The 14,317-nt window shown below is 43.8% G+C and overlaps 1 protein-coding gene across 2 annotated transcripts in view; it reads left to right on the forward strand.

The window, feature by feature from the left end:
• Window positions 1-5,395, forward strand: part of EPB41L4B (erythrocyte membrane protein band 4.1 like 4B) — a 169,367-nt gene extending 163,972 nt beyond the window's left edge. Inside the window, exon 25 of one of the 2 annotated variants that reach the window (XM_063398915.1) lies at window positions 195-5,395. In XM_063398915.1, the coding sequence (XP_063254985.1) occupies window positions 195-264 (70 nt within the window). In that variant the 3' untranslated portion in view covers window positions 265-5,395. The remainder of the gene's footprint in view (window positions 1-194) is intronic. The other variant, XM_063398925.1, reaches the window with a different exon arrangement.
• The last annotated feature ends 8,922 nt before the right edge of the window (window positions 5,396-14,317 follow it).

Raw genomic sequence — 14,317 nt, forward strand, 5'->3', positions numbered from 1 at the left:
TTGCCTCTATTTGCTCTTCAGAAATATCAAACAATGCTTGTTTTTGAATTAGCCATCAGCTATCAGTTTTCTCACTGAACTGAGTCTGACCTTTTTCCCCTACTTTGGTATTTTGAAAATGTTAATTATTTTAAATTGAAATCTGAGACTTATTGTTGTTCCCATAATTGGCTGTTTGTGCATTAATTACACAGCGCTGAGACTCTGAGGCGTGAACTTGAGAGAGAGAAAATGATGAAAAGACTCTTGATGACAGAATTATGAAATTCGCACTTCCGTCAGATGGAGAATGGATTGGGGCCTTTCATGTGCCTTCTGTCTGTTTACATTCCTCTGCTTCTGTGTACTCAACATAATGCATCGGGAAAATGTGTGATATTCCTGGCTCGCCTGGATTCACCACGGTTGGTTGAAATTACGTCTCGGCTAGACTTTAACTTGAAGGAGTTTCTTTATTCATTTGCTGCTGGGAAATAAACCTGCAATCCTTTATCTCTCCTGAGATTTTATACTATTAACACAATTAATTTCTGGTTTGGTTTTGGTAAATCTAGGGCAAAGAGGATCAGCAAGGAGCATACTGATTTCTATTGGGAAACACTGTTCTGTACATATGTTAATAAGTGCACAGAAATTAATGTTATGCAGAATATTTTGATAGTAACATAGAAAATATGTCATTTTGTACAACTGAAAATTGCAATGAGCTACTGCTATTTGTTAAGAGAACCATTTTTAAAGCAGAAGAATGATTATTACATCCTAACCCCAGGACTGTTAGTCTCCACAGAATAAACGGCTGTCTTATTAAATTCCTAACCTTAACCTTCACTCAGAGATATAAATGGCTGCAAGGGGGAGAGACACCCCACCATACAGATATACACACCCAATACTCCCTGTAGCTTGTCACCTTGACCTAAACCTTCAACCAAATCTTACCGTATTTCCATTAATGGATGAAAAAACACCCGTTGTTTAAAGTAATTTGCTACTGACTTTCTAGCTTGATACTGACTTTTTTAAAGTAAGTGAGGAGTTTTACCTTCTCCAGTTTGCCTAGACTTTAAGGCTAGCCCACGCTCAGACATCTTTTGCCCCAGCACTGAAGGTTGTAGAGCCTCAGCGGTGTGGACATAGCTCACACTAAGGAGAATTTTTTCCTTCCTGGGTAAATGAACCACCTTCCTGACTGACACGAATGGACTGGTCCCCTTCAAGAACAAGAACAATGATAGTTTTAGGGCATAGCCGTGCCTATACCCATACTTTTGACTGTACAAATCAGCACGTATGTCCCGGCAAACCTGTGGAGGATGCGCCTGGCCATACGTCACATCCACCTCCAACACCCAAGCAGCCTCTACATCCAGTGGAGCTATCTCAGGCATGAGGTGGGGTGGGAGATCCAGCACTAGCAGAGCTGCAGCCGCAGGAAGGGAATTAATGGTACACAGGTAATGCTACCAACTATCTCCTAGGGAAAAGAAAGGTTTCTATTTCCCCTTGTTCAGTAGTGCAGGGTCATCTAGAAAACTAACAACATCTGACTGTCAGCTACAAGGTACTCTTTCAACAGGAAAGCTTTTGTGCATTTTGTATGGCTGAAGATGTATATTTTTCTGTTACTCTGTACACTATGTTCTCTTATTTGTATTAAGATAAAAGATTGCCCTTCATTTGGCACTGATTACGATGGCTTTATCTCAGCTTAAGCAGTTTGTGTGGAGACTGGGAAGTGATTGCCGTGAGGCTGGGTTTCCTTCAGAGTTAGCTTCTGCTGTTTTTCTAAAATGAGAGTTCTGGAGAGCTTCGTAAGATGTGGATTGCAGTGTGAAGGTATAAAATGACTTGCCTATTTTATGATTGCTGGGACAAAAAATTAACATTAGGCTTCTCATTTAAGTCCACCAAATCCAAAACTTTCTGGTTCCCATAAATCAGATCAAAATACACACCACAACTGTTAGGTAGAAAATCACATTATAGAATTTAATCAAGTGGCTCAACATGAGCAGTGGGCACAAGGAGCCACAAAACCACACCTGGACTGTAGATTTCAGAGCATTCCAGTGACTTTTCTGGGTAATCAGATATGACTTGTATGCTGTCCACCCTCTAGTTGCAGTGCCATGACTCTTCTGTTCCTTATGTTTTAATGCCCCACTCAATCAATGCAGGGTTCTTAAAAATTGCTTAGGAACATTAAATCCCTGTGAGGAAACCAGAAAGGAGGGGAAAATGCACAGACACAAAAGAATGCAATTTCCTGTTACTCTTTTCTCACCACTTCCCAGAAGGCATTGGTGAGGGAGAAGCAGCAGCACATTTTGCCTGTGTCCACGTGACAGTGAGCATTTTGAAGATCAAATAAAAGAAAATTGTAACTAGAAATGCTGATTTGGGAGTGGAAAACGAAGTGAGGTTGAGAATGGCACAGTGCTGACTACCTGAATCTGGTTTTCTGCCTGTTAGGTAACCCCAAATCATGTTTGAACTGGCAGCAGTTTCACAAAGTCATTGTCAAGGAAAACACAGGAAAAAAAAAAAAACAAAAAACAACACAACAGAAAAAATCTAAACACACCCTTCAGTCATACTGACTGCCATGGAGTGGACTTTAGGAACCCCAAAATATACCTTTAGGTTTGGGGGCAAAACAGATCCATGTTAGGATAGTCTGATCACTTAAGCAAAAGCTTTTAGCAAAACTGAATGCTTGAGTCAGACTAGCCCATAAGATGTTCTGGCTCATAAACAGTCTATTAGTTTATTGGTTTTAATGCATCGTTTTTACTCCCATTGTATAAATTTTTCCAGCTGAAATAGTCAGAACCAGAAAATAAGTATAATGAACCAAGGTCACTTTATATGGCCAAGCCTTTATGGCTGAAGCATGCTCTGGGATAGCTGAAGAAGGGCAGAGATTCCTCCTTCTTTGGTTCCCACCAGGAGAAGAGAGAAAGGCTCATGTGGCTGCTTAGTTTCTGTGGGACATTTTCTACAGAACAACTCCAAGTACGTTGCCTTGTTGTGTTTTAGTGTCTTATCCACTAGCTGCCACCATTTCCTATTCTGCAGTCTAATGGAACTTTATTAAACTGTTTTACTGATACCAAACTAAACTTTTAACTGTGGAATGCCATCATCTTGTTCTTTCTTACTACGTACCTTCTTCAGCCATGCTTCAGCATCTCAGTTTTCACATCCTCTGAAGAAACACTTCTGCCTCACCTCTGGTTGGGAATGACAGTGTTAGGACACCTGTTACCCAAAACTACTGTGAACAAGACAATGTCAAAATGAACATATTGCAGAGGGGCAGATATTGCAGATTTGCCCCTACAATTTAACTTTACAGGTGTTAAAGGATACTCTGCCTGAAGGTATGTCTATATAATAGTGCAGAAGTATCTGAGCTAGCTTTAAGCTTGCATATGTAGTTGTGGCAGCATGAAGCCCAGCACAGGCTATCATCATCATGTACATTGACATGTGTAAAGATAACGCATTTGAACAGCAGCCTTCTGAAGCATGGTCTCCAGAACTGGTGACAGGAAAGGGTGGCTGAAAGGATTTTGTCTCTTCAGCTCTCCTGGGAAAGGGTTCATCTCACCTAACATTAAAATGCCCAGCTCTCACCTGATGAGAGATCAAAGGAACTGTCTTTTGGAGGTGCCTCTGACTTAAGTGTCTACCTTTATTCTGATTAGCGTTAAGTGAGATGAATCCTGCTTTCCGTCCCTCTGGCGAGGTCTACATTGCAAACCCTTGCTGACTCAGCTGCATCACCCGGGGTTCAGCTTCGAGGCACGATTTGTGATCAGTGTAGCTCTGCCAACGAAAGCCTCGCGCATTAGGTGTAAATAAACTGCCAGAAGTATCCTTTTGTCGGGACAGCTTTTATCCCTTGTGGGAGAACAGAGAGCTGGGATAACAACTTGCAGTGACATAAGCACAGAGGCTTTGCTATAGTCGTGCTCCATCCGGGAGTAGCTGGTTGATGAAACCTCCTGCTACAGCCACGCTGGCAAAGCTAAGCAGGGGTGGCCCCGGCTTTAGGCAGTGCCTGAGTGATGCTCTGACCCCGTCAGCAGATCCCAGCTTTCGGCGTGAAGTCTCTAAGCAGCGGAATGCAATGTTGTCATGTTTGGGTGATTCCAGCAAAATTTATTGGCCATTTAAATAGCTATGCAAGGAGTTAAATATTTTCTCATTTTGCAGTCTCTTATGGAAGCCAACCGGTTGTGCTTTGTTTTTGTGTGGCTCAGCTGTTTCCACTATTTTGTTTTAAAAGGAATAACCGGGTTTTCTTTAGAAATGTTGGTTGAGATTCCACACCTCTCTCAGATTCCACCGTGTATGCAAACTTTTCATGTTTCATAGACCCTGGAAGTGCAAAATTTGAAAATTAACTCCTCCAAAGTTTCAGTTCATAGCTTCACTCTCTTGCAACAGAATGCCTATGTGCCCATTTGAAACAGAGCTGGCAATACAGTGAAATGTTTCATTGGAGGCAGCATCATGTTTTGTTTGAACTGTTTACAAATAACCTTTGCTTTTATTTATTTAATTTTTTCTGAATACATTTCTGGTTCATTTGCTACAAAAAACCTACTTGTAATTATGCAATGGAATATTTTTTCTTTTTTTTTCTTCTTTTTTTTTAATGTCCTGATGTTCAAGGAGTTTGCAATAAATATACTGAGACTGATCTGTAATTGCATGTAAGATTAGCCTCACAACTGTGTTTTGTAAAGTTAAGTGCCGTAAAAGAAGCTGTAGATGACGTGGAGAAGGAGGGAAGATAGAGGGTAGTGGAGGAGAAGGCTTCCTTGGCAGCTGCAGCATGGAGTGGTGGGTAGCATCTTTAAAGCGAGACTGCTCACACCATTTTGTTTCACCTGAGTAGCAGCGTGTATCATCAGACAGTGTATGATGGCATTTTGTTGAAAACATGCCTAAAAAGAAACTTTTACGGCTCAGCTGTTTACCTGTTCCTGTATTCATGCCTGCAATAAAAGAGATGAAAAATAATTCACAGAGTCTGAGCAATTTGTAGTCAAACCAGTCATTTAGGAGGCAAGGGGCGGCATGCCATTTAAAGGAAACATTTGCTTGCTAGGAAAGTAGATCTACCATCATAAAAAATTGCAACACAAAGAAGAAATGGAGAGATAATTTCTCACAAAGCCCAGAGGGTTTACTCCAGCTTAAAGTTATAGTCTAGTGTTGTAGAATGGCAATCATCTGTGGGGTTGTTAGGTGGGGCACCCTTTGCTGAATACCAGAGCCAGAAAAACACTGGCAGGATCAAGATAGACAAACACAAAACTTGACAGTTTTTTGGGCTTTCATCTACAGGGCTCAAGAGGCAGCAAAAAGTATTACTAGAGTGGAAGGGGTGGGGAGGAATGTTCCACACAAGACTGAGAGACACCAGGTTGTTAAACTGCTTCGAGGAAAATTTAAAAACATAGCCACCAAAAAACCCAAAACAAACAAAGCCTGTTCACTGTAATTTTTTCAAAAACAATTAAAATATTTCACTCAGATTTTTGCCTTTGATTTTGCCTTTCTTTCAATGTCTAAATGAACAGTTGCTTCAGAATGAAACATTTCCCTTTCCTTCAAAGATCTCTAAATCAGGACATTTTGACATTAACTTTCCCAGTGCACTTATGAAATTGAATCCCAGCAATGTTCACCCCATTTTCTGTGGTTGCTAAAACTCTGTATTCAGAAGGAATCTGATCCCAACCCAATTTCTCCATCTGGATCTTCTTCTATTTTTATTCTCTATGTGGAGAAATCAGAGGAGCAATAGACCAGCATTCTTCCAACTCTGCTCAATTTATACCAAGAAAATTGATTATCCAGACAACAAACCTAGTTAATTAATTCTCCTTAATAAAGATCTTTGCTAAAGAACAGTGTTCTGAGGTGCAGTGTAATGAGATGCTGTGCATTGACAAATAGTCTTGTGGAATTTGGCTGCAATGGAGAAGCGTGGGGACTTCTGAGATGTAAATCTGAACAATCTTTTGGTTCGTTATCAGATGACTGATCTATGAGACTGAGTGTGAAATCATTAATTCTGTATCTCTGAGGACATGCTTTCTCAAGCAGAAAACAGCCTTTGCATTCAGTGACTGTGAAGTGGGGGCAGGGGGACAACAAGGCAATGGTTTCAGCCTGGCTGTGGTGCAAAAATCCTGTGGCAGCAAGGGGGTAGGAAGGCACCCATCAGGGTGCAATCACAGGCAAGTGGAAGGAACCCCAAGCCTTATGAAGGACCGTGAAATGGCCATGCTTTGCCAAGCACAGTGAAGCCTTTGGGGCTGGTCAGCATTGGGATCCCTGTGCCCAAGTGCAACTTGACCTGAAGGACAGCCCTGGAGCAAACCCAGAGTCAGGTCTGGTTGTGACCAGGTGTGCAGGAGTATACACCAGGGAATGAGGGAAATAAAAGACCAACTATTGTCCTTTCCCAGCCGTCCCAGGACAGGTTCATGGGAGCATCCCAGCTTCTGGTGTCAGATGAGGAGAGCAGACTTGTCCTTTTCGTGAGAAGCTGGAAGCAGGAGCAGTTTAGCTGAGGCATCTGATGTGTTTGACAACCCTGACTATTACAACTACATCTTACATGCTGTAAGTACTGCCGGTAGCACATATGGTCTGTGAGGTGTCTCCTCACCAGTATTTAGGGTATATGATGGTCAGGAGAATACGGGAAATCAACACAAAAAGGAGAGCAGCAAACAACCCACACTGTCACCTGCTGGGCAGCCTGCTGGCAAAGTACTGCCTGCAACGTCAATTGCTTTTTTACTTTATTTTAAAATTACAAATATAAAATTGCCTCATTACATAAGCAATATGCAATTGATACTAATTTATGTTATTTATTTTAATTTCTACAGTGTGTGTGTTTGCTATATAATGCCAGTGAGTGCTCAGCTGTGTCATCAGAGTGGCATAAAAGCCACATGGATCTTTATTGTTTCGTGCAGTGATTATTCCGTTCTTCAAACAGGGAGCAAGTTAACCTTCCTGCATTGCTCTTCCTCTGCCTTTTATTAGCAAACTCTTCTGGAACTCCAAGAAAACCACAGCAAAAATTATTTTCTTAAAAGATATTTGGTCAGTCAGCTTAGCATCCCAGGAACTCCATGATTGAAGAACTCAAGTATCTTGTTTCTTTAATTATTTGCCTTGCTGTTCTCACAAAAAACAACCCCATGATTTCTGTGCTAATTGTCTCATGCTCTGCTCTGGCTGCTGCTCCCCTTCCAGCAATGCCAGGCTTGGCAAGGGCACAAGGTGGTTTGGCATGAGACAACAAAGATCAGGTGGGGTTTTTTTGGAGGGAGGAGTGCTAATAGCACCCAGCACTTCTGTTCTTCTTGGGGCACATTCCTTGCTGTGGCTGACTCAACCTCTTCATTCTGCAAGGTGGGATGTGCACTGCCTTGCTGGAAGCTGGGATATTTGCAGCTCTGTGTCCACCCAGTGAGGATTTGGGGCTGTTGAGGTTCAGCGCTGAGGTGCTTGTGCATGTAAGAGGCACCCATAAGAGCTGAGGCTCTGAAGGCTCTTTTTGGAGGCTGCCTTGTGCCCTTGTTGTGAGGCCATGAGTTGATGCATGAGGCTTTGGGAGAAAGGTCCGTGTGAGCTGCCCTCTACCTGAGCGTGCAAAATTAGAGATTTAGTGGTAGAAGCACCACTGTGAGACTGATTTCTCCTCCCTCCTGCAAAGACATTTCAAACTTGTGCCCTCCAAAGCTGACTGAAGCCCACAGGACCAACCTTTGCTGAGGGAACAGAGCAAAGAGCTGCAGCCAGTGCCTTTGGCAGTACTTGCTCCAAATGAGAGTGGCAGTGCCCTTGTCACACTGGCTCACAGCTCCTTTGTGGCAACGCGAGGGTGACAGCCCCTGAGAGGCACCTCTGCCAAGGCTGCCAGCCTGTGAAGATGGGGATGGGAAGTGCTGGAGCTGACTTAGCTCTGCAGCCCAAGAGCACTGCCATTTTCCCACTCCCAGCTCAACATGCCAAGGCTCAGAGTGGGTTCCTGACAACTTGCCCTGGTTATTGTGAGCCACCAGGATCGGAAGGTACCTCCTCCAATGACCTGCCTCACAGCCCCTTAGTGCCTTTCTATGCCACCCTGCCAATCCTCCTCCCTCCTCTGCTTGGCACTCACTCACATACTGGTTCATGGGTGCCTGCCTCCTTTACCCTTGTGAGCACTCCTCCCACACAAGCACCTCTGAACTTTGCTGACTTTCCAGTTGAAAATCTTTTGCCTTTTTAAAGGCCCTTGCCCATTCTTGCTTTCCCTGACCCTCAGAAGGTGCTCCTCCCTCTGTACTTTTCTACCTTTCCTCTGTGTCTCACTCAGCTCTCATCTCCCCTTCTGCTGTCCTGTGTCCAGTGTCTAACAGGCAATACAGCACAACAGGTTTTCTTGCCAACCAGGAAACCTCCATGAGAAGATCTCTCATTAGAGACCAGTGGCTAGTGAGGGTCTGCCATCAGCCAGGGCTGCAGGAGCTCGCATCAAGTCCAGTAAATATCTGTGGGTACACTGCTCAGCCTCAGAGACTCCTGCCTATTCCATGGCACCAGAGAAGAACACAGAGGAGTAGTGTTAAAGAGAGGATATTATCATTTGCCCTACCCTTGAAGTGAGTGATTTTGCTTCTATATTTTGGTTAATCTCCATTGTATCAGTGAGGCTTTAGTGAATGGAGGCACTCCAAAGAGGTGTGACAAAAGTCACCTTCCTTCCCTAGCTCCCTCCCTCTTTCTCCTTCCCTCCTTCTCTTTCTCCTTCCCTTCCTCTCACAGTTCATCCCTTTTTCTTCCCCTTCTTTCTTCTAGCTTCAGACAGGGTATTTTTGCAGCCTCCCTGCCCCCACCATAATCCTACATGGTAGCAATAACCACCCCTTTAATCCCTTCCTACCACTGAGGTCTTTGGCTCTGCTGCTCCGTATTGCTGTGCTAAACTTTGAAGCACTGGAACCTTCTCCTGCATGAAATCTTTGTGCAGCACTGAGGGGTCTCACCTGGTGTCCAAGGGCCACCTCTGGCAATCCCAAACCACTGTTCCCACCAGCCTGTTCACCCCTGCTTGCACAGCCCTGGCTGCACTGCGGTCTCTGCTTGAGCAAAGCTCCTGCAGGACAGCTTTGCGTGTTGAAAACCCTCCAAGAACACTGTATCCAAGCTTCGGAGAGGAGCTTTAGGACATGCAGGACTTGTTCCCTGCAGCTGTGAGTCAGCTTAGGGCAGCTTCTATCTCCCTCAGTGGCCCTTAGGCATCCCTGTTCTGGTGCTACTCTCTTTAGTGGGGACAGCCTGGAACAGCTCTGGGTCTCCTTTGTCACATCTACTCCTAAAGTCTAATTAGTGTTGTTTGTGCTCACATTGTAACTGAAAGAAAAAAAAAGTGATGCTTCAGTAGGCCAAAGGGTGTGAAGAGATAAATGTAATTGCAATAAATGTAATTACAGTAAGTTTAATATATTGAAAGATGTTACCATTTAATTAAAAGTATATGAATTATGCATGTATCTCTTCCATAGCCTTACTGTGTGGGCTTGAGCAGTAACTGAGTACATTCAGCTCTAGCTGCCACATGAAACCCACGGCTGCCTAATTTCTCCCTCACACACCTAACAGTGCCAGCTGAACTTTTGCTAGGAGTAAACAGTGGCATACATGGGGGTTCTTTGGAGTTACCTTTACCTTTCTGTACTCTTGGGCTACCTAAGAAGAGACATAAATCTTACCCCACCAGTTTTCCCCTGAGAGGATGGAGACTGCCTTTTGGGCAAATTTTACAACATCATGTTTGAAATTCACCTTATTCAGGGATGCAGAATTGCCATGAAGGAGAACAATGGATTAGGCTACCCATACCTGTCTGCCATGGGGCAATGCAGGCAGTAGCATCCTGCAGTCTTGTGCCATAAAATGTGGAGCCCATGGGCTGGCTGAGAGCTCCAGCAGCCTGGCAAGGATGGGGCAGGAGAACAGGGCTTGGTGGTGGAAAAATCACAGCACCTGCAGCTCCCCAGAGCATTCCATGGCTGGCACTGCCACCCCCACCCTCAGGTGCTTAATGTCACCATCAGGTGCTTGGTGCTCAGCTTAGCTATACACCCACTTAGTGCAAGCCATTTCATTAATATGGAAGAGTGACTCTCTCTAAATGCTGTGCTGTCTTTCTGGGTACAGAAAATTTTCCCCATCAGGGCAGGCTTGCCCTTTGCAGCACTGCCATCCTGGCAGAGTGTGCCCAGACCTGTCCAACAATCTTCTGCTCAAGGCTGCTACTTTGTCATATCTTTGATTATCAACAGAGATGGAGTGAACTCACATGAGGGAAAACAGATCCCATCAGTGTTTGAAATTGTGAAATTTCAAACTGGTTATTATGAAATTAAAACAGGAAACAAAGTGATTGGGGGAGGAGGGAGACACTTCTCCCTAATCACTTAATAGAGGCCCATACATCTCCTTAGAGCTTGCAATAAATCATGTCTCATTTTAACCAGATGTGCAAGTTAATGAAATCTGAATCCAAATGTTCATCTCTAGCTAATTTACTGTAGATTTGTTCCTTATTTCCATGTCTTATGGAAACGAGAGTAAAGATTTTTTTGTTGTCATTGATTTTCATGCTTATACAAGCTCTGCCTTTTTTCTTCCAGGGAAATTTTGGCCTTGGTTTAGCAAGACACTCACATATGACCAGCTTCAGGGTGAGACTGGTCCCCCTGGCCTCCCTCCAAAATAGCCAGGAAAATTCAAACAGTTGCAGCGGAAGCACTCGCCTGTGCTGTGTGCTGTGCCAAGGCTTTAAAACACAAGATATTCTTACCAGGCACATTTGATAAGCCAGGCTTGGCTGTTTTCCTGCATGCTTTTTGGCTGATGACAAGAGTAATACATAACAAAGGCATGAAGCTGCAGCCTGCTCTGAAAAAGATAGCAGAGTTATTTTCTTCTCTGTGCCTGGCATGATCAGGGTCTGACAAATCCTCAGGGCTGAGCTTTGCCCATTTGGCCTGCAGTACTCAGGAAGGGCACAGAGCTCATTCGCTGTGCCGGGGGGAGACAGGATGTGGGGCAGAAGTCCTGGGGAAGAGGTTTGTGGAGCACTGTGGGGAAGGACAGCTCAGCTAGGAGACAAAAGAAGAGCAGTCCAGTGCTGTGGACAGCCCTAGGGATGGAGAGATGGATGGGGGAGTTAGATGTCTTTAGGGACCAGGCTTCAGGAGAAGGAGGAGCCAAAAGCAGCTAAAGCCCAAAACAGATTGTTTTCACGCTAGCCTTTGTGCTGTGGGGTGTGTGCCCTGATCTCTGTACCCTGAAGGCAGACAAAGCTGCAGAAAGGCAGAGAAGGACTGGAAACTGTGATGGAGCTGCTGTTTCTATTTGGTGATGTCCCTGTCCTGGTTACATCTGTGTCTCGTGCCATACCAGACTGGGTCCACTGCGAGTTCTGGCCCTTCTAAGTTTGAGGTTGCCTGCAGGTTGCATCTAGACATGGATACATGGCAAGAGGTTTTTAAGGACAGTCTGGGACATCTTTTTTCAGCATGAAATAGATAATCAAGATCAAGGTTGGATCTTCCTCGGATGAGGAAGAGGAAACATGGAGAGAAGTCTGAGTATGGGATGTATTTCACAAACTGAATCTGTGGGTTCTTCCCATGCAAACTTGAGCCACATGAAAATGTATCCGTGGCTTCTGGCCTGCAGAGACAAGGGTGATCTGGCTGTTTTCACTCCCTTTCCACCTTGGAGCGGGAGCTATAGCATAACAGTGATGTTTGAGGAAATGTGTTTTTAATGACACCAAGGCCTCTCTGTTTTAGCACTGGTTTATGTGCCAGCCAGGCCATAGGTTAGTGGAGAAAGAATGTCAGCTGATGTTTGTTACTGTAGTGCTACAACTCATTTCTTACCACCTTCTCTAACAAAGAGACGCAAAAAACCCCTTAATCTGCTTTCTACAAACTGTCAAAAAGGCCATTCTTCCTGTTTTGTTTGGCTTTGGGTTTTTATGAAAGCCCAGAAGTATTTATTGCCTCTAAACACATACTCAGAGAAAGGGAAGAAACGTGCTGGTGGAATGTCCCTCAGGCTGCCCTGGCCAGCAAAGAGAGAAACTGAGGCTGCTGATACAGGCTGGATGACAACTGCCTGCCTCTGCATGGTTCAGCTCAAGCAAGTCCACAAATATGGGCTGTGGTAAGCTTAAAGGCACCAGCACGAGGCTGGAGGACAGAGCTGCAGCTGGACAGTCGACACAGTCCCCAGGAGGCGAACAAGAAGAAGGGGCATCTTGGACACACAGACAGGACAAGGCTTTTCACCAGGCATCTTGCCTTCTCAATGCCCTTAAAAAGGACTATAATAAAATAAAAATGGGACCAGGAAAGATAGGTAGAAGAAAAGAGATTAATTTAGGAGAAATAATCATTTTTTTAGGGCATTTAGACGATTCTGAGTACCAACTGGCTGAACTCAAATGATTTAATACTGTTTTTTCTCAGCATCATCTGATCAGGTCATGTGCAGCATTTCATTTGGCACTCGTAAAAAAGGAATACAGATTCTAACAAGCTCTCATATTTTGTTCTGAAAATCAGCACCACAAACAGCTCTCGGTTTCTAGTTCTGTTCCCTCTGAGTCCATTATAACCATGATAAATGGTGCACAGCCATTTGTGTGAACCTTGACAAGGGAGGGGGTGACTCACAGCAATTTCATGCCACAATGCCATATCACAGCAACAGAATTGGATGAGTAATTTCAGATCTTACCTTCAGGCAGCTTACTGGCTTATCTCACAGATCTCACTGCAACAAAATGTCAATGTTTTAATACCTTTGACATTTCTTCAGGTTCAAGAGACAATAATGAATCTTTCTTGGTTACTTACTAAGAGGAGATTATATCAGCAAAAGCAGCTAATTCTTCTTATCCAAAGAGACAATATTGGAAACAATCTCTTTTTTTTCACTAAATGTGAGAGTAACCAGCATTAAATAAGAGCCTTTTAATTAACTACAGTCATCAAACAGCCCTCAAATAGATTTAGTTTCAAGCAGTGACTAAACAGATTTAATGCCCAGGAACCATGCAAGCACCTCAGGTGGATCCTGCCTTTTCTGTTCCTCCAGACACGTATGCTCCAGGAAAGGCTGCCTGTAATGCACGAGGCAGAACACAGCAGTGCCAAAGGCTTGGTGAGCAAGGCTACCACAGCTGCTGCCTGCTACCATAAGCTGGCACAGCTCTATTCAGCTGGTGGCCTGCCCAGACACCTTCTAAGGAACAAGAACTAATAGACCCTGGTGGAAATTAGCATATTTCTTCAAGTTTCTGAAGGGTGAAGGTAGACAACTAAGCAGCCAAGGAAAGCAAGATGATGCCCGTGATTTAGACCTGCTTGGAAAAGCTGATATGAAGTTTATATTATAAATAGCTATGGTGATGCAAATGCTCCTTACTTGTAAAAAGGCAAATGCTGCTCTGAGCCCATACAGATCTATGGGACAAAGTACACATACTTAATATTTTTAGTGAAGGGAGATCTTGATCTTTGAAGAACCCTGTCAGGCAACAATCTCATATGGTAGTTGCCATTCAGCATATGTTCTCTGGCTCAGACAGGGCACCTACACCAGGGCTGTACAGATGGCTGCTTGCCTGGGGATGTTCCACTTTATCAAGCAGATGCTTGGAAGGTGCATTATGAATCTGCTTCAGCATTTTCAGTTCAGATAAGGAGATATTCGATCACTTTTGACACCATGAGAGAGTAAGATGTACCTTGAAATTGCACTTTTCAAGACATTATGAAGAACATAGGGCATTTTCAAATTTATTTTCAGGTTTTGCAAAACAAAAAAAGGCTTTTTGCAGAAGCTGGCCAGCCAAGTTCCATGGACAAAACAATGCAGCTGGATTAGCACATGGCTGTGCTATAAACCAGAGGTAGCACTGAGCTGATGTATATAATATATTGTGATATATGCTCCTTTAGATCTTCCAGTTTAGTCAGTATCAGTTTGAAATGAAGAAGGATTCACAGCAAAGGCATTTTCTAAGAACCTGAGAAGTGCAAAGCAATAAGAGCATGACAAGCAAAGGACCCTGCAACATCTTCGGGTCTAGTAAGATCAACAGGATATACATCCTCAGATTCACCACAGCTGTACCACTGAACAGCTTCTCAGCTTGTGAGAAATGCTGCTTCACACTGGCAAAGCTCTGTCAGATGGTGATATT

This window comes from Prinia subflava, chromosome 1 (assembly GCF_021018805.1).
Source record: "Prinia subflava isolate CZ2003 ecotype Zambia chromosome 1, Cam_Psub_1.2, whole genome shotgun sequence".
NCBI classification, from domain to species: Eukaryota; Metazoa; Chordata; class Aves; order Passeriformes; family Cisticolidae; genus Prinia; species Prinia subflava.